This window comes from Diorhabda sublineata, chromosome 3 (assembly GCF_026230105.1).
Source record: "Diorhabda sublineata isolate icDioSubl1.1 chromosome 3, icDioSubl1.1, whole genome shotgun sequence".
Lineage (NCBI taxonomy): Eukaryota > Metazoa > Arthropoda > Insecta > Coleoptera > Chrysomelidae > Diorhabda > Diorhabda sublineata.
The window spans coordinates 16,171,462-16,190,705 of record NC_079476.1 but is presented as its reverse complement, the minus strand read 5'-3'; the positions used below and the strand labels follow the sequence as shown (position 1 = coordinate 16,190,705).

Below are 19,244 nucleotides of genomic sequence, written 5' to 3'. Positions count from 1 at the left end.
GCGAACAACTTTCGTTGGATTGGGCTCATCATCAACTTTATGTTGACAATATCATATTTTGTATATTCAGATTAGAATTGCCTTGTGTATCAAAACATTTGTAACAACCCTCGTATTACCATTGTTAAGTTTTCATATTTATACTTAATGTAAGGATGGATCTGTTCCCTACTTTTCCCACTTCCATGGTTTGTAGTTACCTAGAGCAACTTTAGTGGACCTAGAAATATTATAAAGTGAATAAAAAATTATAGAAAATAGTAATTGCGAAATTTCCTTTTATTTTTTTAAGATCTGAAAACATGAGATATTTTGATTATAGTTTATTTTGGTCATTCATTTATCAAAACGGAAAATTAGCATTTTGAACATAATCTAAATAAAAATATATCTCGAAAAACAATTCTTATCTTGGAGGCATTAATTAATTTATTATTGGATTTATCATTTCCTGAGCCAAGAATAGAATTTTAAATTGTTGAAATAGAGAGATATTCCATTAACTTGGTGTTTTTGAATAAATTATTGACCCAATATTCTTGTTCGCTTGACTAATTTCAGTTATAACCCTCAACCCATGATGTGTTATTTCGTTGCATTACCACTGACGTACGTTATTTCGAAGACCTTCTGATAAATCAATAGTGTAAATTCGATAAGCCCTGTGTATTGAAAAGTATACAGCCGTATCATAAGATCTATAATTACCTATTTGCCAATAAAAGCTAGAAATTTTGTTTCAATTCAATACTAAGAATCTCTTCGCGTTAAATTTCGCCAAAAATACGATTTTAGGTTTTCCATATAATAAAAATGTCCATGTTGTGTATTCTCAACAGTTTCGTTCAATTACAGCCTGCAAGGTTTAGCTGAATGAACTTGTCCACCAGTCTAAGGGTAGAAAGGATCATTTCTTATGATTGCAACTCGATTAGTTTCCGAACAACAACGTGATTCGGGTTAGTTTGGAAATGTCCTGTTTTGCACAAAGAACACTTTAAGAATATAGGGGGCTAGTATAAATTATAACGATGAACAAAGGGAGAGCTTCCATCAGAATTCAAGTACGATGGAGGGAAGGTTTAAAGGTCCGTGGAATTGTCACTTGAGAAAAGTTAATAAAAAGCGTTTTATTGAAATATAACATATGCTTTAGATATTTTCCTCTCTATTCAATTGGATGTATCGTAATTTTTCAAAACAAAACTGAAGTTATGGAAATATCTTTTTTATTCGACGCCATCTGGAAGTTGTTCGTTCTGCACTCATTTACATACCGAAAGTGGCGTTTTGAGTGTGAAAGTGACAATTCCGTACTGCAAAACATTTTCGGGACGCTCTGGAGTAGACAACTTCAGCTTCCTTAAATATGACTATAGTCACTTCAATGGTGACAGTTGACAGTTTCACTTCGATGATCTACATCTACAAATCGTATCGAAATAATTGGTAAATTGATATTGACATTGCAAATATCATTAAGTGGATTATATTGTTCAATAAATAAAATGTTTGTAAATCTCTATTATTTATTTTCTTTCCTCACGGTAATTAAAAAAGTTTTGGATCTTATGCATCATCTAACGCTATGACGCGGCTGAAATACTACTTTGTTGGACCCGCCTCGATTAGCTCTTGCAATTTTCAGACTCGTCCAACAAAGTAGCACTTTCAGTCCTTGGAAAACAAATAACTATTGTTTGGTTTCTTGTGTTCCAATGTTTATAATCTAAAACGAATATAAATATTTTAACTAAACAGGATTGAATCTTACAAAATCATTGATAGCTAGTATATTAATAGTAACAAAACCGTTATGAACCAATACAATCTAAGGTGCGCCATCTATATTGAATAGTGATAATCATTTTGATGGATGCAGAGTTCTACTCGAATGCATAGAATCCAATTAGTAAATTTCTATAATATACCCAAAGAGGGCGAAGTAATATAGTTTGGTGAAAGGAAGATTTTGATTAGATCAACATAAATACATATACAAAGTTGCGCGTAGAAATCCAAAATAAAACTACTTTCAAAATTTAAAGAAAAAAAAAAATGCTCAAGCATATGAATTGATCTTGCTTATTTGCCGAATGATGTTTAGGTCATTAACTCTAGTTGAGTTGAGACTCCACCCAATTTTTTTTCCACTGTAAATGTTTGTAGTGTACAGAGTCATTAAATAGTTTATAAAAAAATGAAATTTCATCTTTTTCACTTAATTGATTATTGGGAAATAAAAATTTGGAATCAATAAATATATCTTTTTTTAATAGACAGACTACGGTGATACCTGCACTTCAATGAACCACCATTAATTAGCTTTTCAAGGCTGTTTGTACACTTTTGTGACCACTCTTTTATTTCATCAATCTGCGAGTTTTGGTCATAAATAATCCGATTCCAATTTTCTCTTGTTCTGTAAAATAAAAAAATAAAAATTGCAGCAAGTGAGGAGAAACCAATAATTTCGATTCAAGTGATGACTTTACCTTGATAGTTTCAGAATCCCAGATTATCTCACATAAGAGATGAAACAGAGTATATTGAATATTGAATACGAAACCTACAGATGAATACAATAAAAGAAAATCGACTAAGATGTTGTGAAAATGTGAAAACGATAAGTGAGGAAAGGATTACAACAAGAATTTTAAGCCATTACAATAATAGCGACAAATGGAGGAAGACCAAGAAAACCAGGTTTTCCTTTGACGAATTGGACGAAATCGACAAAGAAACAGAAGGAAGAAACCACACAAGGAACTACCTCGAATAAACGACCGAAATAAATGAAGTGAATTTTGGAAAAAAGAGTCGACGAAGAAAGAAACTCTAAATACACATCGCACTCGTAAGTGGAGATAGATATAGGTATTAAGGAAAGTGAATTGTTAAAGTCCATGTTTTATCACCAGTATATCAACATCATTGTCAAAAAAAGTCAACAGGCATGGTACGTTATTAGGGTTACGTCAGATATACTCCCAGGTGGTAGTAACACCTGAGTAGCATCAGCCAAGAGGTTGCTTTATAAACTCTGCCTTCCAGATATCCCAAAAGATAATAATCTAACATTTTGAGTAACTTGGAAGCTATTCAATAGATCAGGAAGAATTGATAGCCTGACTTGGTCCCCTTGGATTTCTCATTTTCAATAATTGAAGGAGGCATGAAAAGTCATTCCATAACATTGAGGAGGCGAAGAAAAAATTAGGAAAGGGCCGTCAGCCATTTCTACAGTTAAATTGTGAACATTGGAACATTGGAATCACTTTTGTTTGATTTGTTTTGTGAAAAATTTCGAGTTGTGTACTTATTTCAAAAATAGTTCTAAAGTATTTTAGGTGTTTCTAGACTTGATGCAAAAAATTTGGGGGTGAGTAGATGACGTGAAATTAATACTATGACATGAAAAAATTTTATCGTTTCTCAGATATAGGCTTTTGAAGCTGCGCAATCAGATCATATATTTAACTATATTTTATAAATCATTCATAATGATATTTTACTGGATGATTACGTATGTCCATGTAGTGTGTTTGACGAAATAAATAATTATACAGACTATTTGAAGGCCAGGGGCGGCTCATGGTGAATGGCTAACAATCCGTAGCTTTCACAGGGTCAACCTGTATAATCGAAAGTTTGCCATAACGAGGCATTCTAAAGAAAATTACCATAAATGTAATTATTTATCAAAAATACTCACAGGAGATATTAACACAATCAAACATTTCTAATTCAACTGCACATTGTTGAACATCGTGTTAATCGTGTTAAGTGAGAAAAAAATCGAAATGTAGAGAAATTCAGTTGATTAGCCTATAACTTATCAAATAAAAATCTTAAAATCCTATAATAAATGTTCGAAGGGGCACTTCTACACACTCCCTGCCAATATGCGAATATATAGATAAATTCTAAGTATCGCCGACCATTCAGGTTATTATTAAAAAAATAGAGACCTTCTAAATTATTACCCTCTATCACTACCCACACATTAATAATCAATGCTGATTCTTCGTATGAATTGTACTATGATGATTTTCGTCTGCCCATAGATGTGAATCATAGGAATTAATAAAACCATCTCGTGTAAAATCAACTTCATTAGTAAACAGTACTTTTCCAATAAATGTATTATCAACTCTTTGTTTATCTAGAAACCAACAAGTGTAGGTCAGCCTTCCTGGATAATCCTCTACTTCCATTACATGTCCTTTCTGGATGTGAAAGGGGTAAAGAAGCTGCTCCTGGAGAATCCTATGAATAGTTTTCGTTGATACATATGCATCTAATGCAGTTTGCTATAAAGCTGGTGTTCGTATAGTTCGTTCTAGACCTTCGCCACCTTTTTTGTAGGACATTTCCCAAAATATCATTTGTAGAAAACAAAGGAAACTAGTCCACTCAATTAACACTAATAAAAGCTCTACTGTCGTGTATAAATCTGCCCGGAAAGTGTTCAGTATAACACCTTCTGGCTTCATCGAGTTACCAGAAGCCAAACCATACATAAAATTCATATCGGTATATTCACTAAAGGTAAATTCAATCATAATGAAAATTTAAATACGATGTGATAATTATTGATGGCACGTTTTGAAAAGAATAACAGCAAACTGACATCAAAATCGCTTACAATTTTTAATTGCATATCACGTAGTAGTTTATTTGACAGCAGTCTACTAGATAAAATAGTATGATTATTAATCTCGTTACAGTTTTTCCTTATGCCAGGCATATGATCTTTGATAGTATATAGTGTTGAGTGTTCCATATATAGTACAATATTTATCCATTTATTTATTAGTTTTGCAAGAAATGCTTGATTGTGTTTTAATACCTGCTGTGAATACTTCCAATAGATGATTACAATTTATGGATGTCTTTTTATAGCGAACGGTTTTCTTGACATACACAACCATAAATTTGATCCAGTTTAACAAAGAGTACCTTTTTGTTAAAAAGTCGATTGGAAAATTTAGTTTTAGACGACACCTTCTGAAAGTTGTTCGTTCTGTATTCATTTAAAAACCAAAAGTTGCGTTTTGAGTGTTCCATGTAGTGAAAGTGACATTTCCGTACTGCAAAACACTTTCGGGACGTTCTGGAGTAGACAACTTTAACGTAACTCTAGCCACTTCAATGTTGACAGTTGAGTTTCACATCGATTATTTTGCATAAACTTGAATTTTCAATTATCTGAAATCTCGTGCAAGGTACGAAAAACAGTACGAGCTCTTTATGAAGTGGTGTCACCAGAAAAAGGCGAAAACCTCAACGGAAAACTTAGTGCTCGCTTATTTTTCAAAAAAATCTGTAATCTGGAAAAGTTCTACTTTATGGTCTACATTCTCGATGATTAAAAGTACTCTCGCAATAAAACAAGATGTCCACATCAACAAATATCCAAAACTCATCAATTTCCGGAAGAAACAAAACAAAGGGTATACTGCAAAAAAATTAAAAACTTTAACTTCAGTGTAATTGAAAAAGACTGTATAGATTGTCCTTGTAAAAGTTACGGATTGTTAACCATTATGCATGAGCTATTCCTGACCAGGAAAAGAGGGGTCGAATTAGAACATTTTTCTATGTTACAAGATTATTTTCACGTCATCCACTTATTCCCGAATTTTTTGCATCAATTCTCGGAACACCCTGTATATTGAATACTTGTAATAATCAAATCTAGTTTTATATTTGAAAAATTCATATGTTATCGTTATTGTTGTGGAATTAGTGTCTGTCATGGTTGTAGTCGGTATAGTGAAGTAAGTGGTTGTAGTTGTTGTCGCTTTAATCACGTCGTAGTAACCTCATGTCTTGTCAAAATTTGATATAAAAAATTATTTAGTTAAAAAGTCAGTCAGTGTAATCTTCAAATAGTTGCGATTAAATAGTTTCCGTTTCTTCTATTAAGTTCGTATGTTTGCTTGTGGCTGAACCCGATTCCCCAAACATCTGGCATCCCTGGTGGGGAAGGACGATCGTCGACGTCATTTTGTTACAGCAGTTTGGAACTATGGAACGTTTGTGCGCGGAACGAGCGCAACTTAGAAGATTCTTCACGATTGCCGCGAATGGTTGTGAAGAAACCTTTGGAAAACCTGAGGCAACCGTCGAGGAGGTAACTGTTGCTTTTATTAAGCTTACCGACAAGGCTGATAGGCTTTTTCTTCTCGATGATAAAGTAAAAGAAATTATGTTCGAGTCATTGGATCAGGTCAAAGAAGAAGATTTAGGTAAGGAGTTTGAAACTGTGGAGAAGTACAGGGACACCTGGCTAACTTTGAGTGCTAGAAAGAATGAGTTACTGGAAAAAGTCAAGGCCAACACAGCGTGTCCTACCGAAGTTTCTACTGCTGCTCCTAGTGATAACCTCACCCTCAAATTACCTAAGTTGGATCTCCCAAAATTCGACATCACGCCTAAAACATGGATCCGTTTTTGGGCATATTTCAAGAAAATCCATGAAAGAGAGGACCTGCCTTCTGAGGATAAGTTCTTGATTTTGTTGCGTATTGCCAAGGATGGTACCCAAGCAAAGGAACTGTTGAGTAGCTATCCTGCATCGGGGGCCAATTATCCGAAGGCTTTTGGCCAACTGAAAAACCGTTTTGGCCGTGATGAATTGCTGATTGAGTTGTATGTTAGGGAGCTTCTCTCATTGGTCTTGGTACAGGCATCGGGCAAAGTTTCTTTGACTCTCGCACAGCTTCATGACAAGCTAGAAACCCAGTTAATGGCCTTGGAGAGTTTGGGAGTTACATCAGAAAAATACGCGTGCATGCTCGCGCCTTTAATTGAATCCGCACTTCCTGAGTCAATTTTGCGGGAATGGGAGCGTAAGCGGAAGTCGTGCGGCATTGATGAATCATCCCTCTTTGAAGCTGCAGATCAAATGGTCAAGTTGCGAGATTTTCTGAAGAGAGAGGTTGAAAGCGAGGAGCGGTTTCTGCTAGCTAGGAGCACGTTTTCTGTCCCCAGCGCTGCACCAAAGAGCAGTGCTGGGAATGTCAAGTCCTCGACTGGAAAGTACACCACAGCTGCTGACCTAGTTGGTATTGAGTCGACTGAAGGCACTGAAGATGTCAGTTGCATTTTTTGCAAAAATTCTCACAATACGGAATTGTGTTCAGAGGCGAGGGACAAGAGCAAAGAGGAGAAAATTAAGCTCCTCAAAGCTAAAAGCCGCTGTTTTGAGTGTCTGAAAAAATTCCACGGGAAACGGCCCTGTAAGGAAAAGCTGTGTTGCTTAGTTTGTGCTGAACCTCATGTTACTGTGATGTGCCCAATTCCTCGTGACCGGAATTCAACGTCTACTGAAACTAGTAAGGTGACGAAGAAAGAAAACGATGTAGAGCACAACTATGCTAGTATCCAGAGGGCACCAGTTTTGATGCAAACGTTGAGGGTTCGTTTGAAAGGAGAAAATCCTGTCACCACCAGGTTGTTGATTGACACAGGTTCTCAAAGAAGTTATATAACTCAAGCGCTGGCTACCGGAATGAGCCGATCCGCACTGAGAACTTGGTTCATGCATTGTTTGGTGGGAGCAAGACTGAACCCAAGACGCATCAATGCTATAAGATCCGTCTGCAAAGTTTGATGAGTGCGTTTTCCTGCAACTTTGAAGTTCTTGACTCGGAACAGATTTGTCACGCCATTCCCTCCATTCCTAAAGGTCTATGGGTATCTGAACTTCGCGAGAAGAAAATCGAGTTGACTGACGACAGAGAGGGCCCAATTGGCATTCTTGTTGGAGCGGACGTCACGGGAAAGCTATTCACCGGGAGGCGCGAGGTATTAAGCTGTGGTTTGGTTGCTATCGAAACTAGCCTAGGTTGGACCATAATGGGCCGCGTTAAGGACGCTGAGACAAGTTCTATGGTTAACATCAATTTGCACTGCGCCCAGGAGTTCGACCCTTCTGATATGTGGAGGTTGGATGTGTTGGGCATCGAGGACCCCGCTTTGGTTAGTACCAAAGAAGAGGCAAAAACGGTTGTGCGTCGGCACTTCTTGGAAACAGTTAAGATTTTACCTGATGGACGATATGAGGTATGTCTTCCATGTCTGAAGGAACATCTCCCGCTGCCTCGAAATTTCGATCTGGCCCGTGGTAGACTTGAATCGACCCTAGCCAAGTTACGTAACGGTCATTTGGTGAAAGAATATGAAGCGGTGTTTCAAGAATGGATGAAAGATGAAATTATTGGAGAGGTACAGCTTGATAAGTGGGATTTCGGACATTATTTGCCTCACCGAGCCGTGGTTAAGGAAGCCAGTACCACCCGAATTCGTCCTGTTTTCGACGCCTCGTCCAAAGAGAAAGGCAAACCTAGCCTGAATATGTGTCTAGAAAAAGGGGAGAGTTATGTAGAGTTAATCCCATCGATACTTCTACGATTCAGACTGAACGCAATAGGCGTTATTTCTGACATAAGAAAAGCCTTCTTACAGATTTCTGTTTCGGAAAAGGATCGGGATAGCTTGAGGTTCCTATGGAAGGACGAGGTCGGAGAGATGAAAATCTACCGTCACAGGAGGGTGGTGTTTGGGGTGACCAGTAGCCCTTATTTGCTAGGGGCCGTTATTGACCATCATCTCTCAAAGTGTGAGGAAAAAGTGGCTTCAAAAGAGGTTCCTTATGAAAGATCTGTCATCTCACAGTTGCGCAAATGCTTGTACGTTGATAACTGTGTGACTTCGGTTGATGATGAGAAGGAACTTTTGAGCTTCATGTCGCAAGCCAGGGAAATTTTTATGAAAGCCTGCTTTGATCTTCGTGGCTGGGAATGGAGCGACCCCGATTGTGCTGCTCACACCAGTTTCCCCGTTCTTGGACTTCTGTGGGATAAAAAGGAGGATATTCTCAGGTTAAACCCTCCCAAGCCTTTGGAAAGTGATGCCAACACGCGACAAACAGTGATGTCAGCAGCACACCGTATTTTCGACCCGCTCGGTGTATGTGCACTCGCCATTTTGATACCGAGATTGTTAGTTCAAGAAAGTTGGGATGAGGCTGGGAACTGGGATACCCCTTTTAATGAGCAAAGCCAGGCAACGTTCCGTAAGTGGATGAGTCAAGCTGATGCCTTGAATCAAATCGAAGTCCCACGATGGTTGAAATTGAACGTTGGTAATGTGTCTCTACACACATTTTGTGACGCAAGTCAGGTCGCTTATGCCACCGTCTCATTTTTGCGAGTTGAAACAGATAACACGGTATCTGTGATAATGGTGGAAGCGAAAATTCGTGTTGCCCCTGTTAAGAGACCTACAATTCCTCGCCTAGAGCTTCTGGCTGCAACAATTGGGGCGCGAATGGCTTCTAGTATTGTAAAAGAGATTGGCGATGTAGAGTGCTATTTTTGGTCAGATTCTTCCACGGCTCTGTGTTGGATCTAGAAAGAGGAACCGTGGGGAGTATTTGTGTTCAACAGGGTTAAGGAAATTCGTTCTCTGACTGATCCTGATACGTGGAAACATGTGCCAGGGGTGATGAACCCAGCAGATCTTCCTAGCAGGGGTTGTTTTCCTGAAGAACTTCTTGACTCCAAATGGTGGGAGGGGCCGAGATGGTTGTACGGGCCGCGTTCTGAATGGCCTAACTGCGATGTCACTCCTGATAAAAATAAAGTTCAAATGGAAAGGAGAAAAACGCCTTTGATTTCAGCTTTATCCCAAGAACCAGGTGTGCTTTGCTGCGAAAGATTAGCCCGGTACTTTTCTTCTTATCACCGGATCGTTCGAATGGTTGCATGGATGATAAGGTTTCTGTGGAACAAATATTCAAAGAAGGAAAAGCGCTCTGGAGAGCTGTCTTTGTCGGAAATCGCAAGAGCTGAAAAGGTGGTTCTGAAATCGATACAGGATGAAGCTTTTGAAGGACTAGGTGATAAACAGCTCAAAAATTTGAAGCCACACAAAGATAAAGTCGGACTGATGCGTTTGAGAACCCGAATTTGGGCGAGAAAAGACCCTGAAGACTTCCGTGCACCTTATATTCTTCCTTTCCAGCATGTCATTGTTGACAGATTGATCCACGACTTGCACACGCAGAATGGACACATTGGAGGGCAAAGTCTTCTGAACCTTCTAAGAGAAAGATTCTGGATCGTTAGAGGGAGGCAAGCTGTGAGAAGAATTGTGTCTGCGTGTGTGATATGCAGGCGTTATAGGGCCAAGGCATTGGAAGTCGAGTCTCCACCGCTCCCGGAGAATCGGGTAAGGGACGCTCGTGTGTTCGAAATCAGTGGCACAGATTTTGCTGGTCCACTCTACCTTAAAAATAGACACAAAGTTTGGGTGTGCATATTCACCTGTGCTGTTTATCGTGTCACACATTTGGAATTGGTTACTGCCATGTCAACGGAAGCCTTCATCATGGCGTTTCGACGTTTCATTGCACGTTGGGGCAGACCTTCCTTCATGTACAGTGACAATGGTACAAACTATAAGGGGTTCAAAAATGCTCTCGATGGAATTGATTGGCAGAGAGTAGCGTCCCGCGGTTTGGTGAACCAAATTGAATGGCGCTTTAACCCACCCACAGCAACATGGTGGGGCGGGTTCTGGGAACGCTTAATAGGGATTTTTAAAGTTCATCTTCGCAAAATTCTGGGACGGGCTTCACTCACTTTTGAAGAGTTGAACACCGTGATCAGTGAGTGTACTGCTTATATCAATTCTCGCCCCATCACCTATACATCGGATAACCCGAGTGATCCGGTGCCTATTACTCCTCAAATGTTCATTGGAGATATTCAAGAAATGGGTGTCCCTGACTTGGACGAAGTTGATGCGAAGAGTTTACACAAAAGAGTTAGACGTCGCCAAGAGATCAGAGACAACCTAAAGCAGCGTTTCCGGTCTGAATACTTGGGCCAGATGTTCATGACTGTGAGCAATTTGAAGAATCCGAGAGAGCCCAAGGTGGGAGAAATAGTCCTCATTGGCGCTGACAATCAGAAGCGAATGCATTGGCCGATGGCAGTGGTTGAAGAACTGATTCTTGGTGTTGACGGTCGGTGCCGAGTTGTCAAGCTTCGAACGCAGGATGGCCAGCTGACGCGTCCTGTCCAGCGATTTTTTCCCTTGGAAATTCCTCTCGAAGAAGAAATGGATCAAGGCCAACTTCTAGCTGAGGTCGAACCAGAAAGTGATTCTGGTGGTTCAGCTACCGGCGGTTCTCTAGTTGATTCACAAGTCAGGGTCGTCGCTTCACCACCCCAAATCCAAGAAGCTCAACCTATTAATTCTGAAGACCCTTTGATGAAGTTTCATCATGTGGAAACCAGATGTGGAAGGAAGGTGAAAGTTCCAAGTCGTTTCTCCTAGTTCCGTGTGTTATTTTTAGTTCAAGTGTTTCAGTTTCTCAAAGTTTGAAGTCGCTTTCAAGTGCAGTTTTTGTGAGAAATTTAGATGTCCTTGAATTCAGTTTGATATTTGAGTCGCTATTCTCCTCAAGGTGGGAGGATGTTGTGGAATTAGTGTCAAAATTTGATATAAAAAATTATTTAGTTAAAAAGTCAGTCAGTGTAATCTTCAAATAGTTGCGATTAAATAGTTTCCGTTTCTTCTGTTAAGTTCGTATGTTTGCTTGTGGCTGAACCCGATTCCCCAAACAGTTATGTCTATCCATTTTTTCGCAATAAAAAGTCTACTACTTATTCACATTGGGCAATACTCTTATTCAATGATTGTTCGTAGTCGTGGTCAAAAGTCTAGTCAAGTTTTACCACAGCTGAGTCTCTTCACGTGACTAATTACTTTGTCGCTAATAGTTGTATTCCATTTGCGAGTAACTTTTCGGAGGAATTAGAAAAATATTCCTTATGCCTAATGGAAATGATTGTTCCTCATTGAATAATAAACCATAGTTATTAAACTAGGCTATCAACACATTTATTACAGCATATCGTTTGTTAGGGATATCGACCAGCTTTTTAAATTTATTACTCAAGCTTTTTTAATGAGAGAGAGAGAGATAAACTTTATTTTTACTAGAAAATTTTTACAATTTTATGAACAAAGCTACATTATATTATATTTTGCACTGAAGATATTGAAAATTTTCAGATCAGAAGTAGATATAGCCAAGTAAATGTCCAACTTCTTTCTTCCACTAGGGTAACTATGAATGAGTCTCTCAGTTAGGTTGTGGAAGTATCTGAGAATCAAACAAACAGATTCTAAAATGAAGAGAGCGGAGAGAGTTAGTTTTGTGTTTTTTAAAATAGAATTCGTAATGCGTTCTAGTACTCAAACAATAAATACAAGGAATGGCTCTTTTTTGTAATCTGAAGATAGATGGTGCAAACTACAAGACCCCAGAAAGGCAAACCATACCGAAGATGCGATTCGAATAACGAGTAGTTGTTGTAGTTGTTATAGCAGTACGAGAATCGAGATGTTGAGACACAAATTTAATGGGAAAATAAGCAAAGGATAAGTTTTTTGTCAGGTTTTCTATATGTACAGACCTTTGAATGGACCGTCGATATGTAGACCCAGAAACTTGATCGAATTAAAGATAAAACTAAAGTTTTCTCAGTGTTCAAACAGAGACCCTTTGCGTCAGACTTAATAGTTATGAGATCATTGTCCATGGTCGAATGTAGAGCTTATATATCTGGACCACTCCAGGTTACTCTGGTGTCATCCGCGAATAAAGTGAATTGACCATTGATCCGAAGAACTGTGAGATCATTAATAAAAATTCAAAAACAATTGGTCCCAAAACTGAACCCTGAGGCACACCACTGCCAATTGGCAATTTACTTGAAACTTAATCATTAGCTCTTACCATTTAATTTCGATATTCAAGGTAAGATATAAACCATTTCAATGGAATACCTCGGATGTCATAATATTCTAGTTTGTTAATCAAAATTTTATGATCAACACAATCGAAGGCTTTAGCGAAATCACAAAAAACCAAAGCCGTATAAAATTTATTGTTAAGTGAAGTATATATTTCGTTGAGAACATGTATATAACATAATTTCACTTGTATCTCTATTATTTCATGGTATTTGAAAAGTTTTTCTTGCTTTAATCTAAGAAAAATATTTCAAAGCTCTTATCTATTATTTGCCTGTTTTTATACAATAGGCTTATATAAAATCATAATTGTGATACACTATAGTTAAGGATGGTGTACAAACAAAAGAAATGAATTAGTTTGGGAACGGCGCTCAGGAATGCTCGTATATTTATAACTGATTGGCCTTTAACATAACAGTTAACCTTGCCAGAAGCAAGTTGTGTGAATGTTCCTGCTTCGTAAGTGCCTTTCACTCATTAGTATATGGTATCGAACTATTATAAGCGTATAAAGGAATATCAGCTTATTTATTTCTATTCGGTTTCGAAATATTACTTTCATTTTTGCATTATTTTTTTATCAGAAATTTGTGCTTAAAATATTTGAACTTGATTATGTTTCGTAGATGTTAGTGAGTTAGTTAGTTAGTTAGTTAGTGTTATGTTAGTTAGTGATGACAAAAAACTATGTAGAAAAAGTACGGAGGTCTTCCATCACGTGACTAATAAGTCTACACTAATATTCCTATGAATCAAATCAAACTTCCTATCAACTTAACAGATATATAATTTTTCCAATATCAATTGCAGATTATAAAAACCCTTGCCAACAATTTTGTTTGATCTACCATAGGCGTAGATACCTCATTTTCATAAATACTTATGAAAATTTGTATAACTTATACGAGAAAGTATTCGTTAAAAGGCAATAGAAACATTATAAATTGGACAGCATTAAACGCCGTTATTTAGACAGATGCACTTAATTGTAGTCCTACTGGGAACTTGGAAAAAAAATCATTATTATATCTTGTTAACTTACTTCAAATGAATATTAAATTATAAAGTGTAAATAGACGAGTAAAATGTACCTGCCTGTAAGGAAGTTCGGATTAAACAGGCTACCAGACGTTAATTGCGCACTTTTTGTACCCCATTTTATTCAGTTTTATGTGTTTAAAACCACATGCTGACAAAACTGACTATTACTTCTTTACTCACAACTCTGTTCTCCTTATATGAACTATAAATTGTCCTACGTTTATGATCTTGAGTAAATTTGTCAACTGATTTCAGTTTTCCTTTACATTTTTTTGATACTGTGATTGATCCTCAGCAACCCCTTTCGTGACTACTCAATAAATGAAAAATTTATTTACTGTAGTTAGTTCAGCAATTCTTTTTTCAAGCATCGAATATATTCAAAATAACTGCTGTGATTGTATATCTAAATCTTTATTATCAAATCCATACCTGTCTTTATTCACACTACACTGTGCAATTTCATTGTCTTCATTCGCACATGGCTTAAAGAACACCATATTTCTATTTATATAAAGAAATTTATGAATGAAATGAACCACGCCACAGACTATCTAGCAAGAATATTTCAAAGAAATTGTGTACATACGCCTTCCGACAGCTTCAGCTAATAGAAATGCATTTATGTTTCAATCAGATGTTTCCATTGGTGATGATAAGTTTACTCAGAAAATGCAAAAACTCGTCGCTTTTCACATCCCGACATTAGATTATTCGTAATTTTGCTGTTTTAAAAAATTTTCGACCCTGGTCTGATAAGCTTATGTCTCCTCTATTTCCATGGTTGAAATTGATAATTTCTAACTAGATTCTGGATGGAACTTTTCCGAGAAAGTCTCTTTTCTATTTTAAACTTTGTTAATAACATTAACGTCATGGAAGTGTATAAGTGTAGATAAAGTAATCAGATTTTTTACTAAATAATTTGTTAATATCATATTTTAGTTGAAATCGAATTATTTAATTAGCTGTGATTTATTATTCTATTCCTTATAGATTAACTGATTACTGCAAAGATTGATTACGTACTCAAAATAACAATTCGAGTATTTCATTCATCATTATCCTACAAACTGACATTATATCGCCCTGATAAAAAAAAATAGAAACTAAATCTTAGAATCTGAATAAAGGGAATTTTCTTTAGAGTTTCCTTTTTTTATATTCAGGTTGATAACCATATAAGTGATCAAGTTATCGTTATTTATGAAATAATATTAATTATATTATATGAGGTTAAACAGATAGAATAATTAATCTAGTTGCTGTACCGGGTGGGCAACTAAAAACTGCCGTCGGCCATATCCTGGATTATTAACTTATTAGAAAAGTAAATTTTTTTACAATTTACTCCATTAAGTAGAACTTTATATAAGATAATTGAATTCATCAATAAACTCTGAGCGTTATTCATCTCACAAGATTTATAGTCTCTCTTCAAGTAGGAGATGGGGAAAAGTGGGAACCTTGTAATGAAAAAATACCTTTAAGTCTAGTTGTAGCCAGCCGATGTTTATAAACTAGATGTTTTATCAAATAGATTTTGTCCAGCAATACAAAATATATGAATTCCACGTAATTTAATTTGCAACGTGAATGCTAGAGGTCATTGTTTCATATATTTTAGATATTGTGATTTCTCATGACAAATCCAAATAGATACATAGAAGTTTATGTATGTTCAATTAAAGTTAACTAAATCAACATTTAAAAAAGGAAAACCTCATGTCGATATGTGAAGAAATGTGGTAAAGGCGATAATTTTTCTTCAAACATGTATTAAGGCTAGTTCGTTCAAATGGAAATTAGAAATTTGTTCTGGATGAAAATTCTAACATTGCCCTACCTGCACAATGGCGTAATATAAATGTGAAACTTATATTATCAAAAATAAGAACAAATAATTGAATATACCATGTAACTAACACAACAATCAACAACTTGGATAACTTACTATGTAACTAGTGGTGCTTCAGGTTTTCAAAATGTCGTTCATAATTTTATACTATAAAAACAGTCGCTGATGGGTGGATAGCACAGTTTCAATTCCTGACATTCATATAATTCGTATCGCCTGTCTTCTTCTTTCAATTGTATCATCCCTGGTCATGGGTCTATTGGTGTAAGCGAGATCTTTTGTTGGACCTCACAAATCAAGCAACTCAGGTTTGGTAATTTGGGTGTTCATATAAATAAGCTTTCCCATCCTATCCACCTATAAGGGTATGACTGAGAGTAAATCTTCTCGTCTCTTGAAAAAATTGACCAATTTTTTGTCTGCCTAGAACCCCGCACTACACTTACAATCCATTGACCCTAATGTTGTATCTCTTGCATGAAACACGGACTCTGCCATTTACATAATTTTTAAGATACCTCGGGACAGAAAATAAGTATCGATATGCACCCTCCGCTATTTTAATGTTAATTAATATCAATTTAGTTTACTTCTAAATAATCTACGCAAATTTTTATACTTGTAATTATATTGCTTAAAATATATGGAACAACGCTCTCAAGTATTCACGTTGGTAACTGAATTGCTTAGAAATTATATATTTCGTATTGCTGCGGATTTATAGGCATTTATTTATAACGAAGTTTCCACTCTCCCCTATCGCTTATTTGGAGAGATAGACATGTGAATTGAACATAGAATTTATAGAAGAATTTGATCATATTTCATACAACGCTACTTAATTGGTTAAATTTTGAAAAATTCCACTTCTTCAATTCTAAATTTTCGAATACGCTCTTTAGTGGTAGAAGTAAATTTTTCAAAATAATTTCCACGTGTTTCTCAGGTCCATTGTTCTTATATTATTTCTCCTTAAGATGTGATGCAATCTGTTTTGAGATATGGCTGAAGACCGTTTTAATAACCCATCCGGTACATCTTTAAAGAAAAATTTAAGGATTTAAGGTTTTTTGAGAATATTATTCGTTGTCGATCTTTTACTCTCCCAAATGCACCTTTGAATACAACGACGAAATCACAAAATACGTTGTTGAATTCAACATGTCCCACAAGACACATCAATATTTGAACAAAAAGTGATTGTTTAACCGATGTCGCCTTTCAATATTATCAAAATGATAATGGAAGAGCAGCCTAGACGCTTGGTTTTGTGTCTCAGCATTTTTACATACAATACAAAGTGTAAACAGCCACAATTTTGCAGAAAAAACTTCGAAAAACTGAATCATCAAATTGTCTTTTATTCAGTCAATTTTTTCCATAAAATCATTAGTAATAATGGAAATGCGGCACGGCAAATCGTTCCTCATTGTAAACATTCGTCCGGCAAAACTATTAAGTATCTTAGTTTCGATTCCAAAACGTTGTCTATACATAACGCCTACCAAAGGTAACATTTAAAGTGAATTTTTGTGAACTCCTGGTGCTATATTATATAAAACTCAACAAACACAGTACTGCTTCATGAACGTCATCTCAAAACTTATATTATGTTGGGAGCTGCACCCAGATCCCGTCTCCATATATCGATTCCAAGGCACCAAGGAGACTTCCAATCCCAGCTGCACTATTCCTAATCGAAATAGAAGCATAATTTTCACAAATAAATTACGTTATTGCTAACATCAACAGTACTGAAGCCAATAAATGCACAACTATGAGATTAAGCCACATTCGTACATTTTTCCATTCAAGAGACAACAAACGAAGAAAATACAAAGTACAAAAAACAGTTATAAATTTGTATTCAAGCAAGTCTTTTATGATTATGTTTGGATGCAAAGTATACATATACAGTGCTTTTCAGATAAAAGTATCCACCTTTAATAACTTTTGTAATACTGGTATTTTGAAAAAATTCAAAAACACGTCAATTTATGTTGGAAGGGGCAAGCATTATGGATTATTTAAACTTACTGGAAAAGCCACCCCCTCACCCCTAGCAGCATCCCCTTTATTTTTTTAAATTACTTTTCATATTTTTTATGTAAAATTTGGATACTCCTCTTTGAGCTGATTCCAAAAATGTATAATACTTGTAGGTTAAAGTGGTTAGTTTATGAGATAAACAATTTTTCTTTTAAGAGCACAAATTTTACTTATTATTTACTTTCACCTTATTTGCCTGTACTAAAATGGGTTGTACAAAAGTTCAAACTCTTTAATCTTTTAAACTGTGCTATTTATTCTACTTAAAAAATCCAAACAACAAAAAATTCTACTTTTTATTTGACATTGCCAACTAGAATTTGTAGTCACATTCTTTGCAAGAAAGAATTGAAATTGTAGGTTTATACTACCAAAATAATAATGACATGCAACTCATAAGTATGTAATTCAACTGATGGAGAAATTTACCACAACAGGGTCTGTTTGCAATAAAGTGCATAAGCGAGAGGGACTCGTTAATAACGAAGCAATCCAAGTGGCAATTTTAGGGCAAGTCAGCTTAGAGGCTCAACAACCCCAATCGTTGTCAACAATAAGTAGAGCGATCGCTGTTTCATCTTCTACAGTTTTCCGAAATCTACATAAATTCAAGTACCACCCATACAAAGTTAAGTTGGTGCACGAGTTGAATGAAGATGATTTTGATCGTCGTCTAGAGTTTTGCGAATCAATGACGCAAATTATCAATAACAATCCACAATTGTTAAACAATATTTGCTTTTCTGATGAATGCTCATGGTCATTAAATGGCTTAGTAAGTAGGCATAATTGTAGATATTGAGCTGAAAGTGATCCACATATTATGCGTGAACTCCATACACAACATCCCCAAAAGTTAAACGTTTGGTGTGGTATCCTAGGTGACCACATTGTCGGACCTTTCTTCATCAACGGAAATTTAAATGGTGAATCATATCTTGAGTTACTCAGAGAAGGGGTTGACCCACGTATTACAACAATAATAGAAAATGATGATAACTTTCCGAAGATTTACTGGTATTTCAACAAGACGGAGCTCACCCACACTATGCTATGCCTGTCCGACAATTTTTAAACGAAACATTCCCCGCTCGTTGGATAGGTAGAAGGGGGCAGATGATGGAGTGGCCACCTAGGTCACCGGATTTAACACCCCTAGACTTCTTTTTATGGGGGTATTTAAAAACAAAAGTTTATGCTACCCAACCAGAATCTCTGGATGATTTACGAGAGAGGATAGAAAACGAATGTCGACAATTAAATCCATTTCAAAATAGATTATACCATTGTATGGAAGTGAATGGTACTCATTTTGAACACTTATTGTAACTTCATAATAAATAGCACAGTTAAAAAGATTAAAGAGTTTGAACTGTTGTACAACCCATTTTAGTACAGGCAAATAAGGTGAAAGTAAATAATAAGTAAAATTTGTGCTCTTAAAAGAAAAATT

At 36.3% G+C, this 19,244-nt stretch overlaps 3 protein-coding genes across 3 annotated transcripts; all 3 read left to right on the top strand.

The window, feature by feature from the left end:
• The first annotated feature begins 6,034 nt into the window (after positions 1-6,034).
• On the top strand, positions 6,035-7,621 carry LOC130441680 (uncharacterized). Its single transcript, XM_056775463.1, has one exon. The coding sequence runs from the start codon at positions 6,035-6,037 to the stop codon at positions 7,619-7,621; it is 1,587 nt and encodes a 528-aa protein (XP_056631441.1).
• Positions 7,621-9,423, top strand: LOC130441679 (uncharacterized). The gene has a single exon (XM_056775462.1). It carries the CDS (start codon positions 7,621-7,623, stop codon positions 9,421-9,423), a length of 1,803 nt encoding a protein of 600 aa, XP_056631440.1.
• A 93-nt stretch (positions 9,424-9,516) lies between these two features.
• LOC130441678 (uncharacterized) lies at positions 9,517-11,355 on the top strand. Its single transcript, XM_056775460.1, has one exon. It carries the CDS (start codon positions 9,517-9,519, stop codon positions 11,353-11,355), a length of 1,839 nt encoding a protein of 612 aa, XP_056631438.1.
• The last annotated feature ends 7,889 nt before the right edge of the window (positions 11,356-19,244 follow it).

What these genes read in the sequence shown, in the direction of transcription:
- LOC130441680 (XM_056775463.1), top strand. Translation starts at nt 6,035, where the DNA reads ATGGAACGTTTGTGCGCGGAACGAGCGCAACTTAGAAGATTCTTCACG.
- LOC130441679 (XM_056775462.1), top strand. Translation starts at nt 7,621, where the DNA reads ATGAGTGCGTTTTCCTGCAACTTTGAAGTTCTTGACTCGGAACAGATT.
- LOC130441678 (XM_056775460.1), top strand. Translation starts at nt 9,517, where the DNA reads ATGAACCCAGCAGATCTTCCTAGCAGGGGTTGTTTTCCTGAAGAACTT.